The 15,905-nt window shown below is 35.9% G+C and overlaps 1 protein-coding gene across 2 annotated transcripts in view; it reads left to right on the forward strand.

The window, feature by feature from the left end:
* The window catches only part of USP25 (ubiquitin specific peptidase 25), a 135,703-nt gene that overhangs the window by 70,591 nt on the left and 49,207 nt on the right, over positions 1-15,905 (forward strand). For both annotated transcript variants that reach the window (XM_047794688.1, XM_047794697.1), the window contains exons 9-12: positions 6,401-6,474; positions 10,402-10,550; positions 14,334-14,461; positions 14,811-14,906. In XM_047794688.1, coding sequence (XP_047650644.1) covers positions 6,401-6,474; positions 10,402-10,550; positions 14,334-14,461; positions 14,811-14,906 — 447 coding nt within the window. The remainder of the gene's footprint in view (positions 1-6,400; positions 6,475-10,401; positions 10,551-14,333; positions 14,462-14,810; positions 14,907-15,905) is intronic.

Genomic DNA, 15,905 nt, shown 5'->3' on the forward strand with positions numbered 1-15,905 from the left:
TAAAGTATGGGTTCATTTATGGGCTCTCTATTTTGTTCCATTTATCTATGTGTCTGTTTTTGTGCCAGTGCCATACTGTTATGATTACTGTAGCTTTGTAGTATAGTTTGAAATCAGGATGCATGATGCCTTTGGTTTTGCTATTCTTTCTTAATATTGTTTGGCTCTTTGGGGTCTTTTTTGTTTCCATACAAATTTCGGAATTACTTGTTCCAGTTCTATGAAACATGCCATTGATATTTTTTTAGGGATTACATTGAATTGGTAGACTGCTTTGGATAGTATGATCATTTTAACAATATTCTTCCAATCCATGAGCACCATGTCTTTCCATTTGTTTGTGTCTTCAGTTTCTTTTGTCAGTGTCTTATAGTTGTCCAGGTACAGGTCATTTACTTTCTTATATTTATCATCATTTTTCCTCCATTTTTAAATTATAACCAGCCTCATTTTCCAGTAATAGTAATAATAACATCTACAATGAAATTAAAACTTTTTTTTTTTTTTTTTTTTTGCTTTTTAAGGCTGCACTCGCAGCATACAGAGATTCCCAGGCTAGGGGTCTAATCAGAGCTACAGCTGCCAGCCTACACCATAGCCACAGCCACAGCAGATCTGAGCCGCATCTGTGACTTACACCACAGCTCACGGCTATGCTGGATCCTTACTGAGCGAGGCCAGGAATTGAACCTGCAACCTGCAACCTCATGGTTCCTAGTCAGATTTGTTTCTGCTGCGCCACGACTGGAATTCCTAAAGTCAAATATTCTTATTATACATTGTTAGCAACTAAGAGATGCCTCTAAAATTTAATATATCTCCTCTCATTTGCTTTCAAATTCCCAGGGGAAAAATAAGTTCCCAGATTACATCCATTTGATCTTTTAAGGTAAAATGCAAACAAATTATACTGAAAAGCCAGATTCTTTTGCCCTGTGGTTGCAGTCTAACAGAAAGAAGTTGCTTGTAGTTTTGCTCAGTCTTGACTACAGACATGTCTTTTCTGTGCCTGAATTTAGTGGGGGTTCTGCAGCTGCAGCCTAGATTCTCCACTTGTATGTGTTTAGTTCTTTCAGCCCTTTGAATGTTGAACCTCATGTGCTTTAATTTTGGATTTCAGAGAATTATTAGGACACATGGTTAACGTTGGTCTCTTTTAAAATTTTGAAACAAAGGCAAAATATCATCCCTTTAGCTTTTGGTCTAGCTATAATATTCCTGGAAACTAGTGCAATCCAGACTCGTTATTGTTGCTAAAGACTGTAGAAGAAGCTTTGGATAATGTCATGGTTTTAGTCTTGCCAGGATGCCTGTCTTAGGGGCCACTTGGTTTTAGACAACTACTTGTAAACTTAAGTTGGAAGAAATCTTTAAAGAGACTAATTATGGTGCTAAATCTAGACTATCTGAGGGAAAAGACTTCTACTGTTGGAAACTGTCTTAGAATGTGGTATTGAAAGCTTCTTCCTTCTTAACATGTTTGGAATTTTATGATGCTGACAGCTTTGATCATAGGTGCCTTTCTTTTTAATTCACCAAAACTCTTAAGTTGCATTTTTCTCATGAGCTTCAGCTTGCTGGCCTTCAGTGCTGCATTGAATATAAGTTCTTTCTAATAACAGGTTTTGTGCTATGATGGTTTCTGGCCTTGCATTTTGGTATGGGATTGGTTAGCCCTGTGAAACCTGCCTTCTAAGTAGTTTCTTTCTTCTCTTCATGTTAATTTCTTTCTTAGTTTCATCTGGTAAATCTCCCAGTCAGATTGCTTAACTGAATCTGTTGATGCTTCTGAAACCTGAGTTCCAGCATCCAGTGAAGATCATTCTCTCTATGAAATATTCTTTCCTCAGCTTTTAAATGTTCTAGGTCTTGTATATTTATTTCTGCTCGTTTTTTTTCTAGTGGGCTGTGCCTTTAAGGTTCCATTACATACATATTATTTTTCATGCCTTCTTTTTTTTGTTTCATTTTTGGTTTTTTGTTGTTGTTGTTGTTGCTTTCAGAGCTGCACATGTGGTATATGGAAGTTCCCAGGTTAGGGGTCGAATTAGAGCTGCAGCTGCTGGCCTGCACCACAGCCACAGCAAAGTCATATCTAAACCATGTCTGAGCTACACCACAGCTCATGGCAACACTGGATCCTTAATGCACTGAACGAGGCCAGGGATCGAACCCGCATCCTCATGGTTCCTAGTTGGATTCGTTAACCACTGTGCCACGATGGGAACTCCTTTTCATGCTTTTTAAAGGATGGCTTGGCTAAATTTTTTAATAGTTTAGCCTGCTTCTTAGCCTCTGATTCATGCAGGACTGGCCCTATTTGATGGATGAGTGTCTTCTCTTTCTGTTCTTTTGACATTTTTCTGTCCTATACATCTGTTTTTATCTTAGCCTGTTCCTCTGATATTGTCCTGATGGGTCCCTCATAATGATTGCTAGTGAAATATGAGTTAGGAATATGTCCAAGTCATTTTATTATTCAAACATGTCTTGTCACCTTCACCTCTTTTGAGCTGCAGAATTCCAGCAGGTTTCTGTCCTGTCAGACCAACAGACAGCCCAGGGTGGACTTGATCTATGATTGTCCACCCTGGTTCTTCTTTAGTAGAACTCCTTTTCCTTCTACTTTTTGTAGCATTCTAACACCAAAAATTTATTGAACATGTTTCCTCAGAGTACAAGCAATATCTGTATCCCCGTCTGTGATTACTGAGTTTCTTTGAAGTTCTCTTAGTAATTCTTTGAATGCTTTACCCAGAAATCCCTAATTCCTCCTCTTAAATCTTTACAGGCTTTCTGTAAGCACTTCATATAATAGCCTGTCTTCAGCACAACTCTCTGTTTGCTTTTTATCTCTAGCCTTAGAAGACTGCCGCTTGACTATTTACTGGATCAGTAATTTTGTACTTTCTTTACTGTTTATGGAGCTAAAATTTTTTGAACCACTAGGCTTTGCCTACCTAGAACAGAGCTTTCCTGTTGATATGCCATAGTAAACCATATTATAGATATATGGTGGCATAGATTCTGTTTCTCTGCATGAGAAAACATGTGTTTTTATTCCGGAGTTCTCTGCATATATTTTCTGTGTGCCAATGACATTAAAAAGATTGAGAAGCACTGACCCAAAGCATTGTAAGTTACTCTATCCCTTGCCCTAGATCTTTGAACTCTTTCTGTGCCACCCTAATTCCCGGGGCTAAGGTATCCCTGATATGAGTTTTCTATAGTGATTCCTTTTGGCCTTTGATATTTGTGTCAGTCTAGCTTTTCTTCAGGCAAGTGGTGTTTGTATCATTTCTCCTTTAGGAGTCTCAGTTGCTCCTGACTTATGTTCCTTACATTTCTGTTGATAACAAGGTCTGGGCCCCTGAGATTCAAAGCTTAAATGTACAGTAAAGAGAAGACTTCTGGGAGATTGCAAAGAAGGACAGGTCAACATTTTCTAGAAGATCTATCTGACTCCTTAGGGAATGTCAGTGGAGAGCAGACCAAAATTCAGGTGGGAAGATTTGGAAAGATATTTGAAAAGAGAATTCAGAATTAGAGCTGCTCATACTGTTTCTTCTGGCAAAGTCACCAGCTTGGTATGTCATTGCTCTTTCTATGGAGTATATGTGTGATAGTAAGGAGTGAAACCAAGAATGTTGCTTTTCTACATGGAAATATGACACATGGAATTGGACATACCTACTAATGTTTATGTCTAAAGATTCATAGAATTTTACATCAAGAGAGACAATATTTGGATTATTTCTCTCCCCCATATCAGTCTCCAGTCCTTTTTATTGTCACAGTCTAAAACATAAGATATGAATTAAACATTTTCCATAGAGTTAAAATGCCCAGAGATTAAGTATGTGAAGTGGAAGTTTACATAGATTTTTGGAGGCAGACTTGCCTTTACTTTTCAGCTTGAGTACTTACTAGTTGTGTGAATTTGGGCAAGTGACTTAGCCTGGTCTACAGTTTTATTATCAGTGCAGCAGAGGTAATAGTATTAGCCACTACTATTAAGGGTGGGCTGCATAATCTTGTAGCAACATCCTCAAAACTTGAGAGACTATGTCATAGTCTTAGCTGTGCCCAGAAAGTATGAGCAAGAGGCTCTGCTCATCCATTCACTCAAGGCCCCCCACTGACGGAGGCTTCATCTTATCACAGGCTTCTGGGATCACCACATCAGTGCAAAGTGTATTGGCTGTCAGAGTGTCAGCCCAGGAATGACACACATCACTTCCGTTCACATTTTGTTGTGCAAGGCATGTGGTTTACTTAACTTCAGAGAGTGAGCATATCTCACACTCATTAGGATGACTGCTATCAAAAAAAAAAAAAAAAAACCCTCAAAAAGTGTTGGTGAAGATGTGGAAAAATGGAAACTTTTGTGTGCTGTTGGTGAGAGTGTAAAATGGTGCAGCTGCTGTGGAAAACATTGTGGTAGTTCTTCAAAAAATTACAAATATAATTACCATTCGATGGAGGAGATCCTTTCACAATGTATACATACATCAGATCATCACATTGTACACTTTAAGTATCTTAAAATTTTGTTCGACCATTATATCTATAAAGATGAAAAAAAAAAAAAAAACAAAACCCAAGACTTAAACGCATCTAGCAATTCCACTGCCAAATTTATATCAAAAAGATTCGATAGCAGGGTCTCAAAGAGATAATTGCACACTCACTTTCATAGCAGTATTATTCACAATAGACAAGAGATTGATTGGAAGCAGCTCATATGTCCACGCATGAATGGAAAAGCAAATGTGAGATATATGTATATATAATATCTCCTTCACAAGGAAGGAAACTGTGACGCATGCCGCAGCATGGATGAGCCGAGAAGAAGTGATGCTAAGTGAAATAAACCAGTTACCAAAAGACAAACAGTGTTTTACTTAGGTGTCAAGAGTTTTTGAATTCAAAGAAACAGAAAGAGTTGCGGTGGTTGCCAGGACCTGGTAAGTGGGAGAAACGTGGAGCTGTTTAATGAGTGTAGATTTTTATCTTTCAAGATGAAAGAGTTCTGGAGATTGCTTGCACAATGGTGTGAATTTACACAACACTACCAAAGTGTACACTGAAAAATGGTTAAGATGGGTAACTTTATTTATTTATTTTTGTCTTTTTGCCTTTTCTAGGGCCGCTTCCTGCAGCATGTGGAGGTTCCCAGGCTAGGGGTCTAATTGGAGCTGTAGCCACTGGCCTACACCAGAGCCACAGCAACGCAGGATCCGAGCCGTGCCTGTGACCTACACCACAGCTCACGGTGATGCCAGATCCTTAACCCACTGAGCAAGGCCAGGGATTGAACCAGCAACCTCCTCGTTCCTAGTCAGATTCGTTAACCACTGCGCCACGATGGGAACTCCTAAACTTTAAATTTTAATCGCAATTTTAATTTTTTTCTCAAACTTAAATAAAGAGTGAGTGGAAAAGTGCTTCTTGCTATGTACCTGAAAGTAGAGGGCCAGAAATCTTTTGAGTAGCAGTAATGACCAACTCTAGCACACTTCTTCAGATGATTGTTGCAAGGATTAAGTGAAATACTTCCCACCAGTTGTCTTGTGGTTTAAATGATGGTCCATGCAGCACATTTATCAAGAGACTGTGTCCTCCTCTCTTTTTTTGAATAAATAATTTTACTAAGTTAGCACAGAATTCAGGAGGAAAAAGTCTCTATACAGTTGTGGATATAACACATTTTCATATAAGGTGAGCATAAACTTTGTGTTTTTATACCACAGGTTACAAAACATTTTTTAAAAAACATTAAAAATTGTCTGTTTTTATTTATTTCAAGCAAAAAAAAAAAAGAATAGCAAATTTGTATATTAAAGAATGTGGATAAGTCACACATGACTTATTTTACCAGCAACATGAAACTTTAGAAAAGTTTGGAGTAGCTCTTTAGCTACCTGGGTCAGAGCTGATGTTTTGCTCCTTCACTGGTGATAGCTAGTGTGCACTGTTCTGGGTAATTGTGGGAAATGACATACTAAAATTTTATAGAAATTAGTTTAGATTGAGTGCCTTTTCCCCCTTCCCAAGTCTAAATAAGTGTGTACTGTACAAACTAAAAGTCCAAAATTGAAATGTATGATGATAATGGAAATATACAGATTGTGCCTAGTTCTTCTTAGAGGGAGGTCCCACACAGTAACTCATTTTAACCCTCACAGTAGCCACGTGAGTTCTATTACCATTGGTATCCTCAGTTGACAGGTGAAGAAATGGAGACTAAACCTAAGTACCTCAGCCTAACACTGTGAAGTAGCAGAGCCAAGAGCGTGATTACCACATAAGTGTTATTGTCTTGTTCTTTTAATGTTTCCTCTATTATTTACAGGTCTAGAAATCATAATCACATTTATATTCTTAACATGATTTTTAGGGATGAAGAGAAGCCAAAGAACCCCATGGTAGAGTTGTTCTATGGAAGATTCCTGGCTGTGGGAGTGCTTGAAGGTATAGTTACACCTGTTTACTTCTTGAATGCCATTGAGGTATTTATTATTAGCTATTAGCCCTGTTATCGTAGTAGTAACTTAATTTGTGTCGTATTTGTTATTTTGACTCACTCTGTCTAGTAGTTTCTGTTGCATTTCTACTGCTAATCATTTATATAGAAAGCAAAGAATTGAGTGCAAGTACAGAAAGGTACAGAGTACATTAGCATATGCTAACTTGAGAGTTAATGTTATTCTGATGTTCCTTCCCTGGGAAGGGTTCTGTGATACTGTGAGTTGTTGGGATACAAAGGTTAAGAGGGTAATTGGTGGGTCTTTTGAAAATAATATTGGAGTTGAATACTGGGCTTCATGTGAAGGTCGCTATTTTTGAGGGTTTCAAGTGTATGCATATTGAAAAATGGATTTAGCAATTTAGCATAGTAAGAGTATTACACAGTTTCCATATTGGAGGTGATTATAAAATTCTTTATAGTTTTCAAGAAAGATTTGTCCTTTATCTTTTAAAAATCAGTTAAAAGTGATATGATTTTTCTTATTTAAAATCCAGGCCTAACCCTTTATTCTGGTTTTCCTAACAAGGGAAGGGAACTGATTCATAAGATATACTTCAATAATATTATTACTAAATCCAAAAGCATACATTTTTGAAAAATTGTTTTTCCAAATTGCCCTATGCATCAGCTTTGGAAAGTTCACCCAAATCATCCGAAGTGTAAAATTTGGAAAATTGATTTTCCTTCAAGACCTTTTTTTTGTTGTTGTTATTGTTGTCTTTTTACCTTTCCTAGGGCCGTTCCCACGGCATATGGAGGTTCCCAGGCTAGGGGTCTAATCGGAGCTATAGCCACCGGTCTGTACCAGAGCCACAGCAACATGGGATCTGAGCCGCATCTGTGACCTACACCACAGCTCACGGCAACGCCGGATCGTTGACCCACTGAGCAAGGCCAGGGGTCGAACCTGCAACCTCATGGTTCCTAGTCGGATTCATTAACCACTGCACCACGACAGGAACTCCCTTTCTTCCGGATCTTAAGTGATAGATTCCCATGAAGTTTTGTTTGAATATAATTTTATAGTTTGGGATTTGGAAAAAGGCAGACATTAACTCATAATTTAGTCAGACATCCTAAAGGTTATATCGAGATATTAGTACATTTTGTTTGTACTAATGCTAAGTACTCATTATATAAATGGTGGAATATTTTACGTAGTGCATTATATTCCAGTTTGTCCATACTATCATACCAGTTTTTATTTGAAGTAGAACACTGTATCTGAAACAGTAGAGAGCCACTGACCTACACCAAAGCCACAGCAATGCCAGATCTGAGCTGTGTTTGTGACCTACATCACAGCTCACGGCAGCGCCAGATCCTTAATCCACTGCGTGAGGCCAGGGATCAAACCTGCGTCCTCATGGGCACTGATCAGATTCATTTTCACTGAGCCACAATGGGAACTCTATTTATGATACTTTTAATGATCATTTCTACCTGTGTTATCTGGATTCTTAAAAGTGATTATTAAAATTTATCAGTGTTGAAGTCTTTGTATTTGGTTTTGATAAGTTGTTTCAAAGCTCTTGTGTTGTATAAATGTGATTTTAATACATTTCCAGATGAACCATGTATTTGCTAAGAGTAATTTAAGATCCCTTTCTTATCTTTACATATGTCTTCCTAATGCTTTCTTTTAGACTAGTAACTCTCAATTGTGGGTGATTTTCAGTTTGTTTACTGAAGTACTCCATTGCAAAGGTTCTTCAACTTTTCCGGAACTTCTAGTCCATTGACCCCTTCATTTTGTTCTTTTTAGCTTTTCTTTATTTCCTTCCCTGTTCATTATGATTATTGTTATATGTATCTAAAACTCTCTTTCCCCCATCCCCTTCTGGCACCACCTCTCTGGCTAGTCTCTGACCAGCTGCGGTAATGCTGGATCCTTAACCCACTGCACCAGGCCAGGGATTAAACCTGCACCTCTGCAGCCACCCAAGCCGCTGCAATCCGATCCTTAATCCACTCGGCCACAGCGCAAACTCCCTTCTGTAGCTTCTTCTTTCCCACTGTGTCTTATTCATCAATATTTAGACATGGTCTGGTATCTCACATCTTTAGAATTAAAAAAAATAAATAACTATCTCCACATACTCTTTTTCAGTTAATCTTTTTCAGAGGTAAGCGCCTTTAAAGAGAAGAGTTTGTTTTCAACTACTCTTTCTCCATTTAGTCAACCTATCCCACTTGCATTTCTGGCCCCAGACTTCTTCTGGGGATCTTTTTAAGGTTATTGGTGTCCTACATATTGGGTCCAATATGTGTTAGTCCAGTGGATCCCTCTTGATTCTCATTGTGTCCTTATCTACTATTAATGCTGTTGACTCCACTCTCTCCTCCTCCTCCTTTTTCTTGCTCTTAAGAATACTTCTCTGACTTCTGTGGTACCATGTTATTTTGGCTTTTCTCATACCTCTGTGGGTACTTCTTAGTTTTTTCCTGTATCTAACAGTAGGAGATCCTTGGGACTCAGCTTAGGTCCTCTTCTTCTTCTTTGTGCTAGTTCCTTGGGCAATCTCATTCACTCCCTCGATTTCCTGCTATTAATAAGCCAGCAATTCTCCAACTTACAGCTTCAGACCAGAAGATTAATTTTAATTATAGACTCATGTATCCAACCCTTCTTAATTTGAAATCTCGTGGGCCATTCTGAACTGATGATTGTCAATGCTGCCTTAAAACCAAAAGAAAAAAAAAGTCTTCTGCTCTTCCTTCACTGCTGCCCCTTTCTGGTATATAAAAACCAAGTCAATCGTTCATGCTACCTTTCTCGATGCCTTCTTTTCTCTTCTATCCTCCATCCTACCTACAAGCCAGTCAATCAGTTCCTATTTGCACATGCTTCTGTATATATTTATAAATGTGTGTGTGTAATTTCATCTGTTTTTGTACACTTTTATTATTAACACCATCTTCTACACTAGCTTTATTTTTAGATGGATTCTGTAATAGTCTCCTAACAATCCATCATTCACTTAACACGGAAGCCATAAGGATGTTTCAGAGATATAAATAGGAGCCTATTATTCCTAGATCTAATTATTCAGTGACTTTTTATTATACTCAGAATATACTGGGAAAAGTCCTTCACAAGGGCTGTTAGACTTTGTTGAGAATTCGATTTTGATCTCCACTTCACTCTTCAGTGTCCTCTCTGCATTGCTCCCCAAGGCTGTACTTTCCTTCCCTTAATTCTGTAAACATGCCAAGTTCTTTGCGGCCTCAGAATCTTTGCATGTGCTGTTCCTTGGCCAGGGACACTCTGGCTCCCAGTCACTCTGGCTTGACCAACTCCCGTTCACCTTTCCGTCTCAGCATAAATGTCATATTGATATGGAAGTGCTTCCCTACTCTACCATCCAGTCTTAAAAGCTAGGTTTGTTCCTCTTTTTATACCTTCTCACAGCACTCTCTCACCATCTCTTTTGTAACATCTGTAATCATAAACAATTTGTTCATAATTATTTATGTAATTGATGTGTATATTTTTCCAAAAGGCTGTTCCTCAGCTCAGAGAGCATATCTCTTTTGCTGTATATATTCTGAGTGTAACACAGCATATTGCTCTTAGAAGGTACTTTTTGAAAGAATAAGCATATATATATATATATATAATTAAACATATATAATTACATACACATATAGAATTATAGACATATAATGGGTGTGTAATTAATATCTATAGGTGGATGTGAATATACATATGTACATGTTTAAGCTAGTAGAAAAATTATACTAACTTACTGTATGAAATGTAAACAGTTACAGTTTTAAGGTACAGGAAATAATTAGTACATACATTTACTTTAGTAGCTGAAAGGCCATAATGAAGAACATTACTTAATTAATTCTCCCCCTTATAGGTAAAAAATTTGAAAATACTGAAATGTTTGGTCAGTACCCACTTCAAGTAAATGGATTCAAAGATCTACATGAGTGCCTAGAAGCTGCTATGATTGAAGGAGAAATTGAGTCTTTACATTCAGAAAATTCAGGAAAATCGGGGCAAGAGGTGAGTTTAGCATTTTCTCTATTTCCCTTCTCTGCAAGTCTTAAGTTGCTATGAAGTGCAATTTAAGGCTTTAATTATATAACTACTAATAACCAAGAGAATATTCAGGAAATGTGTTTGAATTTAATTATGGTAATTTAGACATATTTGGGAAAGCTGCACAGTCAATATAGTCAATATAATTTATGTTAAATTTTCATTTAACATTTTTTTCCCCTCAAGAATTTCTGTTAAAATCCTCCTTTAAGACATTGTTCAGTCTTTTTAGACTTTTTGGTCAAGGTCCCAGCCATTACAGTGTGCTTGTCCTGGAAGTAAGGAAAAACTTAGATAGTAGAGTGCGATCTTGTATAGACATATATTACTTATACTAAATATTGTTGGAATATGTTCAGGCCTAAGTAGGCAACACCACACTCCTTTTCTTGTGAAATTATCATGTGATTTCGTGAAAGGCAAAGGGAAGAACTTTCATTCTCAAGAAAGAATTAAAAAATGTTACAGTCCTGTTTGTCTGTCTCCATCGGTCTCTGCCTCCCAGCCCTTCTCTCTCTGTTCATCTCTGCAGCTCCATTTGTATATCCTTTTATCCAGAAAAATAAAAAGTAAAGGATAGATCATGTGCTTCAGAATCACGTCATCATTAAGCATTTGCTGACAGCTGTCTAGAAGGAAGCTCTGTGCCTGAGGCTAGGGGTCTTCATCTGTGTCATTTGCTGCTATATCCCTAGGATAGGATGGGGACTGCAAATTGAATTCCATATTACATATTGACTGATTGTTACTATAAACGTTTTTTAAGTGTTTTATCTCTGAACAGGTGCTTGCTTAATAAATAATAAGTGATGATATCTCTTTTTATTCAGAAAGGGACTGGGTTCTTGTAACTTTAAGAATAAACTGCTTTAATCTGAATTGTGTGCTTTTTTAAAAAAGATATAATTTCTCTCACCATCCTCATTTCCTTCTCTTCCCTCACATTCAAACAAAAAAAAGGAAATAAATAATATTTACTACCTTTTTGCCTTTATAAGAGAGAAAGAGAAAATATTTGAATTAGTTTTTCTCCATATATCATAGATCATCTACTTTGGTGATCTCAACAAATGCCTAGACTCCACTTCAAGTCAGAATCTTCGGTGGGGATATGGTACAGCGTGAGCTTGCAAGTGATTCTGCTGTAGGCCTCTAATTAAGAGTATTTAAATTAAGCTTATTATTTTTTTTTATTGATTGGGAAACAGATCTTTAAAGATTAAGACTTGCCAAGTATCCCATAGTGGAAAAAAAAAAGTACAGCCCTGTAAAGTATGAATAAAGTATGATCTGTTTCCTTTAGAAGGATATTGGGTTTGGGGGTTTGGGCAGAGAAAGAAGTGACAGTATTTTCCTTACATTGTCAAAGTAGCTAATAAATGAAATGCACTATGGTTTATTGGTAAATAATTTAATAATTAATTGGTAAGTAACCTTTCTCACACATATTCCTAGTTTTTAAAAATGTTTTTCTTACATTGACTCTGAATGTCATTTATCTTTTAAAAAATCAAGTTTGTCCTGTGTTTTTGTCCTCTTCTCGTCTTCATACTCTGAATGCCCTGTACTATAGTATGTATTTTTCTGCCTAGATTTTCCCATCTAACTTAACATATACAATGGTTTGTCATCTTCACTGAATTCAGCAGTTTATAAGTAGTCTCAATAATAGCAAATTTGATTGCCTGTGATTCCTATTACCAGTTGCCTAGATTTGCTGTACACAACAGTTTCAGTAATAATTCAGCCTGGTTTAAGTGACTATCACTGACTAGACTACAATATCTTGAATTTTTTTAAAATAACATACTGAAATTATAATCTTATTTCATTATATCCTTTACAATAACTATGTTATTTCTCTGTAGAAACCAGTGAGTAACATTTTAGGCTTGTTTCTAAATTGACGTAATCATTGATGTTAATACCGTTTTATTTCCTACACTATTATTTAATAAACATTATCGATTTTACTTAGACACAGAAAACATCTCTTTTGCTGAAATAGCTATGGCCAACTAAAATAGGAAGACTTCTACTCCAGAATTGCTCATGTTAAAACATCCAGTGTTTTAAAAGTTTACATTTTTGAAATGACATACCCAAGGGGCAACTGAATAAATTAAAAATGATTATATTTAAGATAACTACTTACAAAATATTTTTCTAAATCATAAATTTTAAATTTTATTTAAATGGTATGCCATCTATAGATGAGTCAAACTCTCCAAGAAACCTGAAGCTATTTTTTGATTGCCTGTTGGAGAGACAGAATTTCAAAGAATAAACCTCACTGCTGGTATGGGTGTTCACTAAAATAATATGTTGTACATTCTTTTAGACGACTGCTATACACATATAATTATTTATATTTGTACATTCATACTGTCCTGAGACTTGGCATTTTTTAACTTATCAGTATATTGTGAGCATCCTTTCATGTCAGTATATAGCTTTACATCATTCTTTTCAGAATCTGCATAGTATCACCATAGCCTGTATTTGTAAAATGAAATTGATTTAATTCTTCTATGTGACAGTACTTGGACAAAGAATTATTTCAAAGAATGTCTTTCTATAAATACCCTTGAGCACTTAGAGATGAAGGATAGTTAGAAGTGGAATCTTGGTTCACAGGGCATACTCATTTAAAAATGTAAGTTCCTTGCACGGCTTAAAAAAAAAAAATAAGCACTTTAAGAATACCTGTTAACATTATTTTTTCCTTCTGTGTTTGTTGAGTCACAAGTTTGTTGATTTTTGTTTCTCTTTAAATAATAAGGCTTATGTAAAACTTGAATTTGTTCTATTAAAATAATTTTGAAGTTTTGTTGCATTTCATGCTTAACTGAATAGTTACCAAAGTACGTAGAGGAGTTGCCTCATAGGCATGAGGCATTTGATTCTTTAAGCACTAATCATTTTAAAAGATTTTAAATATAATTATCATCAGTATAAACTTCATATTTGATCTATCTAGTGATAGACCTTTTTCTTAAATTTGTCAAAATTCAAGTTGAACATTAAATTTAAAACAGGAAAATATCATTTTCTAGTTTCAGCATAAAAATTTTAATCATGTGTGCTATACAAATTTTTTTCTTTTGCTTACTACATCTTACATGTTACTTTGTCACAGGTTTTTGATAGTGTGGTTGAGTATGTTCCGTATATGTACCATTCCTAATAGTAATTGTGATATAATTGAAGAAGTTAGAAGAATTGAGCTACTAAACCATGATTTTATTCAGTGTCTTTCTCATTGGGTTAGAAATTCTTATGTAAAAAATTGTCATGAGGAGTTCCCTTGTGGTGCAGCAGGTTAAGATTCAGCATTGTCACTGTAGCAGCGTGGGTTCCTGCTATGGCTCAGGTTTGATCCCTGGCCTGGGAACTTTCACATGCTGCAGGCACAGCCAAAAAATATATATATATTTATATATATATATAACCATGTAAGAAGGAGAGCCATTAGAAGATTTTCTCTATCCTGGTTGTGCATTAACCTCATTGGAATTTTACCTCATTGGAATTTTCCAAAGGTGTGAAAAATTTTTAGGAAGAAGTTGAGTTTTAATACTAAATTGCATACCCAGTCAGTTACTTGTGACATTAGCATTGTGATGATTAATGTAAAAATGTAAATGTAATGTAAAAATGCCACTGCTGACTAATATCCTGTGCCTGAAATTGCAGTGGAGAAAACAGAAAGGTGATGTAAATTTTTTTGTTATTGTGTTCCTTCAGCATTGGTTTACTGAACTACCGCCTGTATTAACATTTGAGTTGTCAAGATTTGAATTTAATCAGGCATTGGGAAGACCGGAAAAAATTCACAACAAATTAGAATTTCCTCAAGTTTTATATCTGGACAGGTATGGTTTGGTATAAGGCCTGACTTAGTTTTGAAACAGTTTAGTATCCAAGTGAAGAGTTATTGTACTTAGAGAAAATTTTTGCTCGATTTTCTTCAATTTAATTTTTACTTTTTGCGTAATGTATCTTACACCATTTGTCAAGGAAAACAGAATTCTCTTTTTATTTCGAAAACTATAGTTGCCGGGAATAATGTTAAGTAAAAAGACTAATTCGTATTGTTTATCTGATGTTTTACTATAAAATTTTGAATGAGTTGATCTTTTTTGGTGATGGCAAGACAGTATTATATCTACTTCCATGATATTTAGAAATTCTAGTAATTGCTGTTTTTCTTTTTCCTGATAGATACATGCATAGAAATAGAGAAATAACAAGAATTAAGAGGGAAGAGATCAAAAGACTAAAAGATTACCTCACAGTATTACAACAAAGACTAGAAAGGTATTGTAACTTTTATAAAATTATGAGCTAACTATAGGAAGTCATATCCTTAGTGACTGTCTAGACCTTTAGTTTTGAATTTGTTTTGAATGATTTGTAATTCTAGGAGTAGATAAACATTCTGCATTGATATTTTGCTTGAATAGTTCAGGCTTGAGTTTCATTAGCCACTAAAGTAATTCATAGTTGACATTAGATGATTATTGTTTAAATATTCCCACAGTCAACAGGTAACACTCAAGATACTGAAAATAGATGTTAAGTTAAACTAATCTGTGTTTGAGGTTTCTTCTTGCACGAGACTAAATATTACTCTTCAGATTTCCATTGAAATGAATAGTGACTTGAGTTTTTCTCCTTAACAGCAAAAGACATAAATTCAGATGCATACGAGAGCCTCCTGGGGGATTTATAAAAAAAGGAAAGCAAGTTAGGCATAAGCTTTTGGGCAAAGGGAATGGAGCGAGCATACCCCTGTGGAGAGGGGGTAACTGCCATCCACGCTAGGGGGTGGTACCATGCATGAATGTCATCTCGCGGGTGTCCAGAGCATACAGTTGTTTTGAAAGAAGTCCAGAATCTGGACTATCAGATATTCTGTAGTTTAGACAGAAGTCTACAGCCTGAAATGTGGTGTGAAAGATCCTAGTTTGCAACCTCTGATTTAATCTGTATTCCCTTGCTTTAATGTTTGAAAATTAATAGCCTAAACTTTTTAATGCAAAATATTAAAATTATTGAAAATTTTACAGATATTTCTTAAAAAGTATCAGTCATCATATTGAAAAAAAAGTTAGAGGTAAAAGGTAGGAGGACAGTATTAGTCATCATCTTGACATGAGGCTAGACGACAGATCTCAAAATCAAAACAGTCTCATGGGATGGACCTGTCAGTTTTCGTTTTACCCTTGGGTTACAACCTAAGAACAGCATTTAGAATTTATAACAGTATATGCACACATTGTCTTAATCATATTTAGTTTTGTTCCTTTGGAGAAC

Source organism: Phacochoerus africanus, chromosome 1 (assembly GCF_016906955.1).
Source record: "Phacochoerus africanus isolate WHEZ1 chromosome 1, ROS_Pafr_v1, whole genome shotgun sequence".
Classification (NCBI taxonomy): Eukaryota; Metazoa; Chordata; class Mammalia; order Artiodactyla; family Suidae; genus Phacochoerus; species Phacochoerus africanus.